The following is a 17,487-nucleotide window of genomic DNA, read 5'->3' as shown; positions in this document are numbered from 1 at the left end:
GTACCTCTGTATGTTTAATACTTGTTTAAATAGTACATAAAAATACTCAAAAGGTGTCAGGATTATTGGCCTCGCCATATGCCCTTTTTCTTTCTTGACGATTGTTCCGTGACCTGCATTCTCACTCCCTGGTCCAGATTATCTGCCACAGCTGGGGTAGAGGACAGAGTGCTCACATCTCTCTCTCACCATTTTCCAATGACGCCTAGGGGCCTCCCAGCTAAGTGGATGTGTAAATAAAAGAGTTTGAAATCACTTGAAGGTGTCGTTCAAATTTTCATCCTAACAGGGAGGAAATTCACCACATTCACCCTGGGGCCATTTTCCCATCTCTTTTCCTGTTGACACGCAAGTAATGTGCTAGGCAAAGGCACAGCAAGTCCCATATTAGCATCTTTTAGGACTAACTCCCCAGTACTCCTCCAGTCTTAAAAAGATCACTCTTCTCACTCATGAATGAAAAAAAGAAATATAAAAAGGGTCTAAAAAGGAAGTTTTCATTGTCAAGCCTTTTTTCTTTTTTCATGTCCTCTCTTTTTCTTAGTTATATCTACCTGAAACCCCCTAGTAATCATCACGAACTTGAAATTATATTGAATGATATAGGAAGAAGAAAAATAGGACACCTCAAGGGTATAACTTGGTAACTTAATACTCTTTATCCATTATATAATTTGAAAATTATTCCCTGCATTGTTGTTGCAAGTGCAGGGGCTCTGTGATGATATCAGACTTGGGCTCTCAGCAAGATTCCTCTGCCTGTGTGTTCTGACAAGGATCATCACAGTAATCCCCACAGCGTGAAGACAATCATTAGTAAACGGCAAAGAAGAGGTGTCAATGGTGCTTCAGCCACAGGTTCAACTACCCACTAATAAAGGCTTTGACCTTGGATAATAGAAAAGCCATCTCTTGGAACCACTTTACCAGAGACTGTTTTCTATAATGGCCAAGGACAAATACCAAGATTCAGTGGAACACCTAAGTAAAAATAGCAACACCACTAGACAAAAATTTTTGAATGAGATCTTGCTCTAGGCAGCCTCTATACACAACGATGTAAGCAGTTCAAAGACAATTTGTAAGAAATTCACCAAGAACCTAAGCCAAACCCTAGGAAGTCATAAAATCTTCATCCTTGTCAAAGGATTGGTTTCAGAGCATCTCAGAGGGATTTCAGTCAACAATGGCTGGGGCAGGCCAGGAGAGCTGTAGTCAGTCGACAGCATGGCTACACGATAGAATTTTCTGCAGCGATGGAACGTTCTAGATATGCACTGCCCACGGGGGGAGACTTTCAGCTTAGAGCTTTGGAGCATTTGATGTGTGGTTAATACAAATGAAGAACTCAATTTTTAATTTTATTGAATTTTAATTCCATTTAACTTTAAATTGCCATATGTGTCTACTGACTACCAGAGTAGAGAATGCAGGTCTGGAAACTGAGGGTGGGGGGTTGGGGTTGCCAAGGATCAAGTGTCTTGTCCAGGCAAGTGAGAAAGCACTGCGAGGAAAGCCATAAGCCGAGGGCAAGGAGAGCCCCACAGCTTTCTCCCGCAGGCCACCTCCAGTTGACAATGAATCTCTGCTTCCAAGGCTAAGGCTGAACTCATTAGGAAGGAGGGCTGTGATGAACTAGAGATGTCTGCCATGAACACAGGAAGGGGAGCTGGCGGCAAAGGTAATGTGATTTCATCATGCCAAGTGGGTGAGAACTTTAGCAGTAGTAGAGAGAAGAAGAGAAGGTAGCCAGGTTCTGAGGCCATCATCAGATAGATGGCCACTCTAGAAAACAGACTGGCTTGTAGTTATTTCTTTACTGCCCTAAACGGATGCTCTTCTATAAATATGGTTAAGCAGGGATGCTAAATATATTCCTGGAGCCAGACAGCCAGGGGGCCACTGGTGTCATATTATATATTTAGCTGTTTATTTATTATCTATTGTATTTATTATTTAGTTATTTACTTGTTTAATATCTGTCTCTCCCCCTAGAATGTGGGCTGCCTAAGAACAGGGACCATACTGGGCCAGAAAGTAGGCATTAAATAAAAGATGGTCTCAATGAGTACTCATACCCCACTGTATCCATCACAAATATATTTACAGGCCTCCCACATGCAATGTACTGTGTTGGGGGCGGGGGAGAAATAGCTGTGAAAAAGAAAAACCTGGTCCCCAGCCTCATGGCTTATATTAAATAGCTAATTATACAATTAAGAATGTATGATACCATATTGGCAGGGACCTGACTTATGCAGTAGGCAGAGAAAGATGCAAATAAGGAAAAGCTTCCTTGGGTGTTACACTGAATTTTGAAGGCTGAGTTGGGATTAACTGGGTGACAGTGAAGGAGGTTTGGGGAAAACATTCCAGGCAAAGTAAATGGCTTGGGCAAGGGCTCTGGGTAGGACAAGGTGAACTCCAAAAGCTTAAAAACTAAATGAAAACAAAAACACCAATACCACTGTTTACCAAAGAGCAAGCAAGGCAGAGGGGCAGGACAGCAAGCTTTCAGAGTCAGTTGGTGATGTTCCCAGAGTACGACAGCCCAAATTCAGCCCATTGGACCTCCCAGACACCTGAACCCACCCAATATCATCTGAGGACATTCTTCCCAGGAATGACCACCACTCCTATGGACCCCAAATTCCAGCACTTTTAACTTATAATGAGATACTCTTCTGCTCAATTTCTTAAATAGGGTCACAGAAAACCATGGGGGGAAACACTCATTTATCCGGCAAAACAGAGACTTAAACACACACACACACACACTCAGACTTGTGTTAAGAGCTTACAAAAGACTTTGCTCATGTGATACTGAATTTGTTTCCAATCTAGAGAGTTCTTAGAAAGGTAAAAATATTATCCCCATCACACAGCTGACAACGCTGAGGTTCAAAGGAAAAATGTAACTTGTCCAAGAGTTCAGTTAGAAGGGACAGAACCAGAATTCAAAGTCACAGCACCCCAACATTTATAGCAGCAATGTCCACAACAGCCAAACTGGAAAATACTGAGATGTCCATCGACAGATGAATGGATAAAGAAGATGTGGTATTTATACAACGGAATATTACTCAGCCATCAGAAAAGATGAATACTTACCATTTACACTGATGGGGATAGAACTGGAGGGTATTATGCTGAGTGAAATAAGTCAATCAGAGAAAGATAATCATCATATGGTTCCACTCATATGTGGAATATAAGAAACAGTGCAGAGGACCATAGGGGAAGAGAGGGAAAACTGAATGGGAAGAATTCAGAGAGGAAGACAAACCATGAAAGACTCTTGACTCTGGGAAACAAACTGAGGGTTGCTGGAAGGGAGGCAATGGGAGAATGGGGGAATGGGGCAAAGGGCATTAAGGAGGGCACGTGATGTGAGGAGCACTGGGTGTTATATGCAACTGATAAATTATTGAGCACTACATCTGAAATTAATGATGTACTATATGTTGGCTAATCAAATTAAAAAAAAAAAAGTCACAGCACCCAAGTCCCATTATCTTCCCTATAAGAGCAGTTTCTTTCCAACTGAGGGCCCCATGAAAAATACTGAGTCTGATCCTTAGTGACACCAAGCCCACCAACCATGAAATTTTTTGACATTTTTTTAAGTTTTTATTTAAATTTCAGTTAACATACAGTATTAGTTTCAGGTGTACAATATAGTGATTCAACCCTTCCATACAACACCTGGTACTCATCACGACAAGTGCACTCCTGAATCCCCAACACCTATTAACATATCGCCCCCACCTACCCATCCCCACCTCCTCTGGTAACCATCAGTTTCTTCTCTATAGTTAAGAGTTGGCTTCTTGGTTTGCCTCTCCCTCTCTTTTACCCTTTGCTCATTTACTTTGTTTCTTAAATCCCACATATGAGTGAAATCAGATGGTATTTGTCTTTCTCTGAATGACTTATTTCACTTAGCATAATACTCTCTAGCTCCGGGCAGCTGGGTGACTCAGTCAGTTAAGCCTCCTACTCTTGATTTCAGCTCAGATCATGATCTCAGTGTCCTGGGATCGGGCCCCACATCAGGCTCCACACTCAGTGGGGAGTCTGCTCGAGCCTTCTCTCTCTCCCTCTACCCCTTTCGCCACTCTCACATGCAAGCATGCTCCCTCTTTCTCTCTCTCTCTTGAATAAATAAATCTTTAAAAATGCTCTCTAGCCCCATCCATGTTGTTGTAAATGGCAAGATTTCATTCTTTTTATGGCTGAGTAATATTCCATTGTATATTTACCACATCTTCTTTATCCATTTGTCAATCAGTGGACACCTGGGGCGGTTTCCATAACTCGGCTATTGTAGGTAATGCTGCTATAAACATTGGAGTGCATGTATCCCTTTGCGTTAGTATTTTTTTATTCTTTGGGTAAATACCTAGTAGTGTGATTACTGGATCATAGGGTAGTTCTATTTTTAACTTTTTGAGGAATCTCCATACTGTGTTCTACAGTGGCTCCACCAGTTTGCATTCCCACCAACAGTGCAAGAGGGTTCCCCTTTCTTCACATTCTCACCAACGCCTGCTGTTTCTTGTGTTGTTGATTTTAGCCACTCTGACACATGAGCGGTGATATCTCACCGTAGTTTTGATTTGCATTTTCCTGATGGTCAGTGATGATGAGCATCTTTTCATTCCATCTATTGGCCATCTGGACGTCTTCTTTGGTAAAATGTCTACTCGTGTTTTCTGCTCATTTTTAATTGGATTATTTATTTTGGGGGTGTTGAGTTTTATAAGTTCTTTATATACTGTGGATACTAACCCTTTATTGCATATGTCAGTTGCAAATATCTTCTCCCATTCCATAGGTTGCCTTTTAGTTTTGTTGATTGTTTCCTTTGCTGTGCACAGCTTTTTATTTTGATGTAGTCCCAGCAGTTATTTTTGCTTTTGTTTCCCTTGCCTCAAGAGACATATCTAGAAAGAAGCTTCTATGGCCGATGTTATAAAGAAGTTACTGCCTGTGTTCTCCTCTAGGATTTTTCAACTATTCGATTTTATTTTTTTTAATTTAGAGAAAGAGAGAGTGAGCAGGGGTGGGCAGAAGGGAAGAAGAGACAGAGGGAGAGGGAGAGAGTAAATCTTAAGCAGACTTCACACCCAACGCAGAGCCTGACACAGGGCTCAATCTCCCAATCCTGAGATCAAGACCTGAGCCGAAATCAAGAGTCGGATGCTTAACCGACTGAACCACCCAGGGACCCCTCAACCATGCAATTTTTTAAAAATTATTTATTGAGGTGATTCTCGTCCTGTTGGTGAAGGCACTCCTCTAAAGAGCCTTCTCCAGCCAAGGAGACCTCAGCAACTTTCTAAAACACACTTACTTCAAGGTTGGAGTCTCTAAGGGGCTGCTTTAGAAAGTTCTACAGCCACTTACTCAGAAAAGTCATGGTGTTAATCCAAATCAAATGCAGAGCCTTGTTTTGAACTATTTTTTAAGTCAATTTGGAGAACCTGAAATCATTCACAGGGCCTCCTCATTAGTTCTGAAATACAATGAGTCATTTTCAGACTCATGGATTGAATGCCCCAAGGCACTTTCAACAGTGACAGCTCTCATATCCTGAGAGTCTGCAATGATCCCCGTGCTTTACATGTATCCTGTAATCAGGGTGACCAACTGTCCTGATTTACCTGGGACCCAGGGTTTCCTGGGACAGAATGAGCTGGTCACTCTACAGGCAGTTCAATCCTTGTAACACTCGGGTGCAGCAGGGGGACTTATCCATCATCTTAACTGATAAGAGAATTCAAACCAGTGTTCCCGTGGTTTGCCCAAAGTCCTCAGAGCCTGTGGAATCCAAACTGGGGTTTGAACTGAGATCTGATTCCCAGGGGTTAGTCCTACCCTAGCCCTCTGGGTAACCACAGCACCACAATTTAGCTGAGAGAGATGGACATCCTTGGGCACTAAAATGTAAATGAATACCTCAAACCTTCCTCTTCTCTGGAGAATTCTCACCTTTCTACCTTATGAAGTGGAGAGGATTTTTTCAGGACTGAAATAAAACTGGGAGCACTCTTTTGTCTTAAGCTTGGTGTCCTGATTTGCATGTCAATGCCAGCAGCGTTATTTCACCTAAGGGCTGCTTTTAAAACACCCTAAGCAGAGAAAGCAGTCTGGGCTGGGAAACAAGCCAGTAAATTGTGGAGAACAGGCCACAGCAGGGCTTCATCAGGTGTGGAATCACACCTGATCAAGTGGAAAAAGCGAGAGTCCGACAGACTTAAATTTAAATTCTTCCTCTGCTATATACGAGCTGTGTGACCTCAGGGCTAATAATAGTTATTTCGCAGGCTTACCGTGGAGCATAAAATGAGATCACCCAATGTGAATCTACCTTGCTCCATGACCAGCACATGAAAAACACCCCGTAAATGTTAGTTCGCCAACAACTCCCAAGAAAGGATACTCAAAATGACCCTTCTTTGCCACCTCCTTAAACTTCCACCAGGTTTCTGAAACCTAAACCTATGTGTAATAATAGGCTGATCAATAAGAATACAAATAATCCAATTTAAAAAAAAAAAAAAAAACAGCCAAAGATTTGACAGAATTTTCACCAAAGAAAAATACAGATGGCAAACAGGCACGTAAAAAGATGTTCAACATCATTTGTTAATAGGGAAATACAGAATGAAGCCAAAACAAGGTATCATTACATACCTACTGGAATGACTAAAATTAAAAATACTGACAATACGAAGTGTTGACAGTGTTGTGGAGCAACTGGAATTCTCAGGCATTGATGGTGGGAATGCATGCTGAATTGGTACGTTTGGAACAGCTATATTTGAAAACAGACTTGCAGGTTCTTCTAAAGTTAAATACACTTGTAATAGGACCCAGCAGTCCCATTCCTAGGAATTTACCCAAGACAAATAAAAATGTATGTCCACAAAAAAAAAAAAAAAGTTTCTTAATAAAAACCAAAAATCTGTAAACCACCTAAATGTCCATCAACAGACAATGGATAAACAATGTGTGGTATGAAATATTACTCAGTAAAAAAGAAGGAACCTACTGATACAAACATGAAATGAGTGGATACCAAATACATTTTGTTCAGCAAAAGAAGTCAGATGCAAAAGACTATACACTATTTGACTCCATTTATATGAAATTCTGGAAAAGGCTGGGGTGGGGTGAGGCAACTGTCTACAGGGGAACACAACAGAAGCCTTTGGAGGTGGTGGAAGGCTTCCACATCCTGTTTGGGGTGGGGGCTACACAGGTATTTATAATTCTCAGAACTCATTGAACTGTATGTACACTTCAAAACAGTGATTTTTACTACATTTAAATTATGCCAAGAAACCTCACTTTAAACAGAAAATTGATCGTAAAATACAAAGGGTCTAACCTGGGGAGAAGGATGCAATCCTGCCAAACGGATAGGGTGGGAAACATGGCAGGATAGACAGGGCAGACCCTGCCACTGGTTTGCGAATGGAACTTGACTTGCACCTTTGGTCATTGGGGAAGCAAATCAAGAAAGGGGAGTTGTTTATTAGTTAGTGTCTCTATATTTCCCAGTCTCATTTCATTTAGCTACTTCTAATGCTTGTTAGACAGGTCAACACCTCATCTTAAAAAATATATTTTGTGTGTGTGTGTGTGTGTGTGTGTGTGTGTTTAAAAGATGTTTTTATTTATTTATTTGACAGAGAGACAGCCAGTGAGAGAAGGAACACAGGCAGGGGGAGTGGGAGAGGAAGAAGCAGGCTCCCAGCGGAGGAGCCTGATGTGGGGCTCGATCCCAGAACAGCGGGGTCATGCCCTGAGCCAAAGGCAGACGCTTAATGACTGAGCCACCCAGGCGCCCCCCCCAAAAAAATATGTTAAATGTCCCCACTTACAAAGGATTTGCCTTGTGTTCTCATCTCTCTGATGGTCTCCACATCCTACAACATCATGATCTGTGTATAAGTGTGTCTCCTCTATGAAACTGTGGGTTTCTCTGTCAAGTTTGTGATCCCAGCATCTAGGAGGTGTATAATGAGTGTGGACTGACACATCAACACAGCAGTCAATACAAAGTGTTATTCATAAGGGCCCACTATGTGCCAGGCTCGGTGCTGGAAGAGCGTGTGCTCAGGAATGAACAGCCTGCCCCCAACACTTGCCCTCTAAAAATGAGGAACACGCTGTCCATGGTGCCTCCTCCTGCCGGACTCCCTCTGTAGGATGTAAGGTCCAAATGTAAGCACAGAAATATATTGACATGTAGATTCAAAAGTCAAAGCAAATGCTTTAGGGCTTTTGAGCAGGAAACCAACTTGCTTTAATGCAGGGCAGACAAAAAAAAATGTTAATGTATTTCATTCCAATGGGCATGAGTTCCATGGAAGATCTATATTTTAAAACATCAGAGCCCAACCACATTCATCCTGAGATTATCTGTTCAGCAGAAGTGAAACATATCACTGATTTCATTTTGTAAGTGAGAAAATGAACCTGTACATAAGCAACAGAAGACTTAATTTTCCTCTGTATTCTTTCTTTTCAAATGGTAGGAAATTAATGCTAAAAATATACTTCAGGTTCTTTAAGTGTATTTGTCTGTCTGTATCTGTCTGGTTCTCACCTTCTCTCTTTGCCTCTATTTCTCTCTCACTCTCTTTTTTTTTCTTTGCTCTCCCTCCCATTCTGCTTCCCTCTCTGTCCCCCTCTCCTCCCATTCCCTCCTTTCCCTCTCTAGGAGAGGAGTTACACCAGTTGTTTTGCCCCCTGATACCCGCTCCCCTTGATCTGGTAACAGCACCCTGATTTTCCTCCCCAGGGACCATACCCCTTCCAAAGAATACAATTTGCAAGAATCGTCAATGTAATGCCCACTCTTCCCTGACCAAGAGGCAGATATCTGATCCAAGCAAGGTCCACTAGATAACCCTGCCCTGGACTTTGGCTCTTGAGTAGAGTGACAGAAAGGCAAAAAGATGGCTGGAATTTATTCTTCTTGTGTCAGTGCCCTTGAGAGACCTTTCCTCACTTTCTACGACTTAGATCTTCTGAGACCCCTTGGCTTCAGGGTTTCTCAAAACCAGTTTTATCATTTCTCCTTTGATTCTGCAATTACCTTACAACCTTACAATAAAATACCTTTTTGCCCAAATTAAAGTCAGTTTCTGTTGCTTGCAAACAAAGAGGCCTAAAGAATATAACTTTTTTAGTTCAATCACTTTTTTTAAGTCTTAAAATGTGCCACCTACTTCTCCTGAGAAGCCACAAATGTCCTGTGTAAAAGCAGGGCTATGCGTTTGCTTTATTATTTTATTATTTATTCTATTATTTTATTATTGAGTGTACCCCTGGGGCTTGGACTAGGATGTAGGGCCCTTCTATCCTGGTCCTCCTTGGTTTTCCCGATAAGAGAGGTCTGTTGACAAATCACGAGAAAGGACAACTCTTTCCTAACCTCCTGCCCAGGAAAAGACCTCAAGGCCCACAGGGCAAAATCAGGTCAATTAGCACCAACTTGGTTTGACTGTCTGTACCACTTCCAGCCCCACAACCCTCTGGGAAACTGGAAATTCTAGGTGAACCTGGAGCCCCAACTCACTCTCCTTTTCAGAACCTTGGACCACAAAGGTAATAATAATGATCACAATTATTATTATTAACAATTACTGAGCAGTCAGCACCTAGGAAGCATTGAATTGCAAATTATATACAGTTTATCTCGTTCAAGCTGTGTAATAATAACTATTATTCCTATTTTACAGATGAAAATACTGAGATTTGGAGAGGTCAGGATCTCACTGAGGTTTAGAGCCAGGGAAAGACAGAGCCAAGAGCAAATGCACGTCTTTTTGATTTCACTCTTAATCAGAAAGCCAACAGTCTTAATCATAATGACACCATGCCTAATGGGGGCAAGTTTCTGCTTCTGTGCTGGAAATCAGAGTTCACCTGGCTAATACAATCCAAACATCAAAGGGCTTCCATTATGTTTCATGCCAGAAACAAACACCCAAGGGTTAGGCATCAAAGTGAACTGTCTTGATTTTATCAATTGCCTTTTTTCCTCCACTTGCCACTCGAGACGTTGCTTCCTCTGTGTACTGACAAACCCTATCTTACCTGGAGCAGGAGTGTTTTTCAGGATAAAATAAAAGAGACAATCACTCCCCATAAGTTAACAGCACTTAAGAGCTTTGCCGAAGTTGCAACTCCCATTGGGCTCACTGCAGCAGGATGCTGAGCTCCGGAGACCTCAACCTTTGTACTTCGCAAGCTGCTCCTCCCCACCAGTAAAAAGGGAGGCATAGTTCACCCCAGTCAAATGTGGCTCTTAAGTACTCTCTCAAAGGCCTTTCGGGTGTAGAGAAAGTCTTAAACCCTAGAAGGATAAGATGAAAAACACCAATATGTTTGCAAATTCATTCAACAAACATTGACTGGACAAGTTGAGTTAAGAGTACCGTGCCAGAGTTCATTTCTTCATTAGGATATACACGATAGCATGAATGAGAAGAATGTTAACATTAGAGGAAGCTGGGCAAAGGGTATACGGGAACTCTCTGTCTTATGTTTGCAACTCTTCCATAAATCTAAAGTTATTTCAAAATTAAAGGCTTTAAAAAATGTACCAACAGGCTGGGTAAGAGATTCCCTACACCAACCTCCCTAAGACTGATGATTTAGGACAGCACGACTGTTGAAATGAGAATCTTGAGTCATGTTCATCAGTGAAGTATCATTGGTAGCAACATCACAGAGTCTCTCTGATCCAAAACCACAGGAACGTGTTTTGCAAACCAAGGCTTTAACGAGAATTGAACAAAGAAGAGAGCTTGGTCATGATACCTCACATCTGGGCCATAAACATACACTTCAGAGTAAATGGTAAATGGTGTGTGGGTGTGGGTGTGTGGGTGCGTGTGTGTGTATGTGTTTGGTGGGGAGGGGAGAGAGAGAGAGAGGAGAAGAAAAGGGGAGAATACATGAATGAGATGAAGCTAAGGCAGAACAGAAAGAATCATTTATATCGCTCATCTGGGATCAGGGGAAGAATTCACACATTTTGGATAAGTAACTAGATATCACAGATGGAGTGAGTTACGGGATACTGGTCCTCAACACAAGGAACTTTAACTTTTCCAAAGAAAGTTTCAGAAATACTTATCCAAGAGTTATTCAGCCTAAGCAAAGCATTTCAGAAGAGTTTTCAATGGCCCTAAGAAATGGAATATCTAAGGCCTACAGAGAACTCTGCAAGAAAGTTTTGAGGTTGATCAAATCCAAGGTGGAGAACTCTTTCAAGGACAGGAAGGTCTCTTACTTAAGGGCATGACCATGCACCTGCAAGACCAGAAGAAAAGAGCTCTGTCTGGTTTAGAGAAACTCTTTTCTGATACAAGGAGGAAGTGCTTAAGATAATGGGTGAGGAAATATCTCACTAGGACCCCAAAGGAGGGGGACCACCTTGTTTCTGATGTCATTGCAAAAGGAGGAAACTGGTTTATGTAAAGGTTTAATATAAACCTGCCTGAAAGCACAGAGGAGGAATAAATGGTCATTTAGGGTCTATGCCAATTCGTGGAATCAAAGCATATATAGCATGTAGCTGCTTTAACATTTCTCCAAAGAGTGGTTGGTAGAGAGGAATCGGGCATTGTTATTCTAGGAACAGAAAGTGCCAGTCACATCATGAAACTCTGGTGTAAAAAATCCTTTGACTGATCCGGTTTTCTAATCTTTCCTCCTATTTCAGAGACTTTCTGAGGATGTATAACCGTGCACCTGCAATTCAGGAGACAAGCTGATCTGGCATTAAGCTCTCATTTCTTTTCCAATAAGACAACTGGGGTAAATTCATGAGAAAATAATGGCCCCAGATCAGAATCTGGAAAAAAAAAAATGCCATTACTCCCTGGACACTTTATTTGGTGGGGAGGGGAGTCTTATCCACTGACATCCTATTTACAGTACCTTTGCTCCAAGGAAGATTCAAGATAATAGAGCATTCAAAATTCATACTTCATTACTTTCATGAGTGAAAAGAAAATACAATAGTTCATTGCATTACATTTGTACATTATTGTGTTTAAATCCTATCATGATAATAGCCCCACTTCACCCCAAACAGCTTGGTAAAACCACATTCCACCTTATCCCATTTTGTCTTCCATTTATATTTTAATAGAATAATTTGGTCAGACACCCAAACGCCCTCCTGCTACTGAAAGCAGGATTTGCTAAGCAAAATCAATTTATAACTTGCCTTAGTACCCATCAAAGACAAAGAGAGTTATTAAAGTCTGAAACACAGCAACCATCCTCAAACTCAGAAGAGCCAGTAGGAGAGTACCAGAGGCAAACAAAGGGTTAACGCAGCTGATTTCTGGCTTAAGAGAAGGATGAAACACGATTTTTTAAGGCAAACACCTGGAGGGAAAAAAGTAGTATTTTGTTTCCACCTCAAGAAATTGCAGACAAACGTAAAGCAAATCACATCAGTGGAATACTCAATTATCTGAACATGCTAATTAACGATATGTAATCAACCCGCTTTCAGGCCTGTCTTCACCTGCTGTAATTTTGTAGTGCATTGCCTTCCTTATTCCTCACAACCGGTAGAACATTAGACAGTCTGCATGGTGCATCAAAGGGAAACAAATAAGCACAGATTTTTGCTGATGGCAGGAATTTCTCATGCTCTGGGCATATGAACCAACAATATGGAAACAGCAGCACTGGCTGTATATTTTAATTATTCCCCACACCTATTCTGCAAAAGACACTTAGAGTTTGATTAGGTAATATGATACTCAGTTGCGGTTATTTCATAAAACTGAGTGCACACAGTCATTTAAAGTAGTAAATATGCAGTCATGACAGAATTAAATATTCATGAAATCAAGAGCAACCGGAAAGCTGAGGATATTAGAATATTAAAATTCATCATCGTTTTTACAATGTAAATCTTGTATGCATTTGTAAGGCACCCCGGTTCAGTCTAGTGTGTGTTCAAATTCCAGTTCCATGGTACACTGCCATTTAAATTACAATATTGATTTGGGTAGATAAACAACGTCAATCCTTACCTCAGTTTCAAAATGCAAAACAATTTTGAACTTGCGAATACCAACTTGTTAAGTGAGCCTGTCTCCAAATACAGAACAGCAACACTCAATGTGATCCCAACGTGTTTCAGATATTTTTAATTCACTAGTACCTTCGGGAAAGTCCAACAGAAACCAAGGCAATCTCCTAGAAGGAGCACTCATGACACGCAATTCTCCTCTAACCAGGCAAAGTAGCTATTTTCTTGCACATTTCCTTAAGTGATCAAAGTGAGAAGTATATTGACTGACCCTTCTTGGGTTCGGGTACCCTGATTTGTGCGCCAGCTTTTTCCCAACATTAGCAGTTTCAAAACGTATTAACAAATGCATGTGTGCACTTTACACAGATAGAACTAAACAACACTAGCTTCCACGAAACGGAACTCCAAGCGTGAATGGAAAAAGACTATGCTCAGAGACCAAGCTGTAATAAATACACTCTAATAATATTACCAAGGCAGTATTTTCTATGCCGTTTCCTTTACTTTACAATTTTCTCAACAGAAGAAACATCAGCACCAGAAAATGATGGCATTTGAGCAATTTCTTACTGGAATCCAATTACCTGAAGAACTCCCCTCTCCACAGTAAGAAGTAGCTATCCCCTGGTCTACAATGACACAGCAGGGCTGCGAAAGATTTCCAGGGCTGGTCTGCTGCCAGGCACCTGGTCCCTGCCCTCCTGGCGAGGAGGGTGCCCGCTGAGGAGCAGGACCTCGAGTTTAGAGCTGGGTTAGGCAGCGCTCTCCATTCTGCAAATGAGCCAAACTTTGCTCCCATTGTTGCCATCTTAAGGTTGATGTCACCTCCCTCCAAGGAGTCTCAGAAGCCACTTGGCAGCTCCCGAAGACACGCTTCCCCTTGACCTACATCATCTAAATAAGCCTTGGTTATACTGTGGGGGCAAGCAAAGGTCTCTCAACACAGCTCTCCGGAGGTGCCGTGCTCTACCCTGGGCATCACATCGCAGGTACCAGAAGACTTTTCTCGGCACACCTCTGAATACGGAAACCAGGACAGACTCCTGCACACGCCTTCCAGTTCGGAAAGTCACTCTCTCCCATCGACTCCCCTCAAACGCACGCCTTCCCCACATCTGCAACCCCCACCACCACACAAACGAGGGAAGGGGGTGGGGGGAGCGGAGGGGTTAAAGCGACAGACACTACTAGAGATCCTCGGTTTTGTTCAAAAGGTGTCACAGCTCCAACACTGTGGACCTACCTTGCTGTCTCCTTTCTCGCTGTTGGGTCTCGCCTCGGGATCGTCGCTGTCCTCCGCGCCTGCACTCTCGCCGGGCACTTCATCCTGAGCCAGCTGCTGCTGCTGCGGCGGCGGCGGCGGCTGGGGCTGGGGCTGGGGCGGCTGTGGCGGCGCCTGGCAGGCTCCGCCAGCCCCCTGGGAGCGGGGGATGGGCTCCGGGCGCGGAGAAACTCCCTCAACATCCATCTCCATCTTCCCATTCACTGGAGGGCAAGACAAAAGCGGAGCGGGGACTTGGCAGCGGCGCCCGGCGACTCCTCAGCTGCCCGTGGCACGCATGGCTCGCCGAGGAGGGGCCGCCTCCCGCGCGCCCTCCCTCCTGCCGCCCTTCGCCCGCGCTCCCCGCAGCTCCGCTCGCCCGCTCGGCTCCGGCGCTGGCGGCGTCTGGGCCGGGGCGCGCGGGGAGCGGGGGGCCGCGTGTCCTTGGAGCGGTGGCCTTCGGGCGCCCCCGGCAGCCCCGCTAAGCAGAGCGCATTCCGGCGGCGGCGGCGACGCCTCCCAGCCGCGCGCCCAGCCCCGGGGCCGCCCGGGGACTTGCTCTCCAGCTGGGCCTCCAGATTCGCGGTGCTTTCCAGCCTCTCCTGGGGGCCCTCGGCGTCTCCCCTCCCCTCCAACCTTCGGAACAAAAGTTACTGGAAGAACGGCCGGGCGAAACGGACAAGGAATAGGGGCTGCCAGGAGTGAGCCCTACCATCCCCGCCCGCTGACCAGGCGCCGACCCCTCACCTTTGCCCTCGCCCCGGCGCCGAAGAGCCCAGGAAAGGAGGGGTTTCCGACCTGCGCCAGGTGGTGGCGGCGAGGACCGGCAGGAGGGGCGCATGCGGAGGGCCGGGGGCCGGTGCGCCCACCCCTCCCCCGAGCCCGGGCGACCCCCACCTCCGCGCGGGCCCGGCCCCCCCCGCCCCGCCCCCTGCGCCGAGCGTGTCTCCGGGGTCAGCCCTCCGGAGCGTGCGTGAGTGTGTCCCCGGGCTCCCGCTCCTCGGTCTGCTCCGCCGCCGCCGGCTCCGCGCCACACAGCCCCGCGCTAGAGAACTGGAGTGAAGAAGCGGCGGAGCCGGCGGCCAGCTCCGGGCAGGAAATCGACCTACCCTCGCCTCCGGCCCGATCGCGGGCTGGAACCGGGAAGGGGTGGGGCCCCGCGTGGACGGCGAGGACGCGAGGCTCGCAGCGCGCCCGAGTTGGGCGTAAAGGTCGGCCGCAGAGGGTCGATGGGGGAGGCGGAGGGCGAAACGAGAAGTCGCTGCCAGGCATTGACTGCAGTGTGCCCCGGGGTGGGCGCCAACTGGGCGCCGCCGCTCCCAAGTGGCGAACTCTCCTGTGCTGGAAGGGCGTCCTCCGCAGGGCAGGTCTCCAGGAGGTTCCGGTGGTGACCCCAGGCCAGGCAACTAGCTGCGTCTGCAAATATAGATAGATAGAGGTGACAAGGGTAGACTTGGAAATTCTTAAATCGGGGCTCACCGACAGTCAGGTGATCAGCATGACTTCTAAATTTAACACCACTTGGTCCTGGGGAGTAGCTTACAACTTCGCGGGAACTGCTAACTGCAACTCTGCGAGTCCGGGAGAGACCCTCCAGAAGCTATGGAGAGAAATAGCAGGTTATTAAGAACCTGTTTAATATTAAATAGAGCCCATTGTTCTGGGCTTTGAGTTCCATAATGCCCCCAAATGGATCAGCAGATAAATGAACTATTCATGCATTTCTTAGCAGAGGGTGGCCTTTTTTCCATAACCTAATGTATCACAGATAACGCTTACCTAATGAAACTAGAAAATTGCATTGTTCGTGACTGCTTTGCATTAACTTAAGACAACTTTTCCATAAAAGACACTGACTCAATAGCTGCAGTTACACGAGAACACATCGTTAGGTCCTATCCTTCAATTCAATCTCTTAATCTCTGACTCTGCATGTAAATGTGACAGAAATTAATTGGCATTTAATTTAATCGGTGTAGACAGCCAATCTGGATATTGCAATGTGAGCATGCTTTCACAAAGAAAAAACTTTGGGGACTGAATTACTCATTCACTTTTCTTCAGAATTTCTAAAAACCAGATTTCAAGCTCATTTTCTGAGTTGGGAACTTATAAAAAATAAAATGAGCTTGCATTAGTCTGAAATTCACTATATGACATATGACCCTTTATGAAGTAATACATCAGCCAAAAACATATAGAGCTCTGTACCTCTAAAGTACTTACTCTCCATTTCCTTCCCAGTATATTGTAATAAATCAATTCTTATAGTATTTTTATAACAGTAAATTAGATTATGTGTGTAAAGTGCTTAGCAGAGTGTGTTAGTGCATAGTAAGCCTCCACAATCATTGCCTGTTAGGCTGAAATAGTAAGATGATAGAAATGCACCGGGAGTACTCCTCTGAGGACCCTGATTTAGGAAGAAGAAATTGTCAGTTTAATCTTTTTATATAAATTATTCTAAAAGATATTTTGTATCTTCAAAGAATGAAGCCCTTTCTGAAGGCAGGAAGAAAGTCAGTGTGGTGTTTTGTGCAATAAAGTTTTGAATCTGTCAGATTTTTCCTTCCCCAGTGTAGAAGTAAAAATTACATGTCAGGTCCAACAGGAGCTTGAACAGCTGACTGGTAAGTTATTATTCTTACATGCTTGTCACTTCCAAATGTGTTTGTGAACTTCTTTCAAGGCTTAAATGAAGATTAAATCAAAATAAAGATACAATACTTCAACTAAATTTGTTCTAAATTTAGGCATGTGCTTGTAAAGAGTCCCACTGTTAAATGCAAATATTTTTCTTTCTCTGCTCTATTTTTTGGGGACACAGATTTTTTTCTTTTGCATCTGTCATAAGTAAATATGGGTTCAGAAAATATATTACATTTCAAAACTGTTGATTGCACCTAATTATGCATGTAAATTGCTACTTCAAGCATGCAGACAGCTTGCAACATTTTGAAAATTTTGCCCTAGTAGTCATCTGAGGTATTTGTGTTACTATTTTGCTTTTGCCTTAAATGACTTCATTTCCCGATTAGCCTCTCGACAACGATGGATCTATGAATAATTCTGACCTTTTGATGTCTCTCTTTTAGATGATTCAAATTAGCAAATCAGCACTTTCAACAAAATCGCCCTTCTT

General features: G+C 43.9%; 1 protein-coding gene across 1 annotated transcript in view; it reads right to left on the bottom strand.

The window, feature by feature from the left end:
• Nucleotides 1-17,487, bottom strand: part of LOC117802615 (protein enabled homolog) — a 516,348-nt gene that overhangs the window by 496,020 nt on the left and 2,841 nt on the right. Inside the window, exons 2-3 of the mRNA XM_034661831.1 lie at nucleotides 15,455-15,761; nucleotides 14,328-14,569 (exon numbers count right to left, since the gene is read on the bottom strand). Of these exons, the coding sequence (XP_034517722.1) occupies nucleotides 14,328-14,569; nucleotides 15,455-15,617 (405 nt within the window). The 5' untranslated portion in view covers nucleotides 15,618-15,761. The remainder of the gene's footprint in view (nucleotides 1-14,327; nucleotides 14,570-15,454; nucleotides 15,762-17,487) is intronic.

This window comes from Ailuropoda melanoleuca, chromosome 6 (genome assembly GCF_002007445.2).
Source record: "Ailuropoda melanoleuca isolate Jingjing chromosome 6, ASM200744v2, whole genome shotgun sequence".
Lineage (NCBI taxonomy): Eukaryota > Metazoa > Chordata > Mammalia > Carnivora > Ursidae > Ailuropoda > Ailuropoda melanoleuca.
This window is presented reverse-complemented; position numbering and strand designations above follow the sequence as displayed.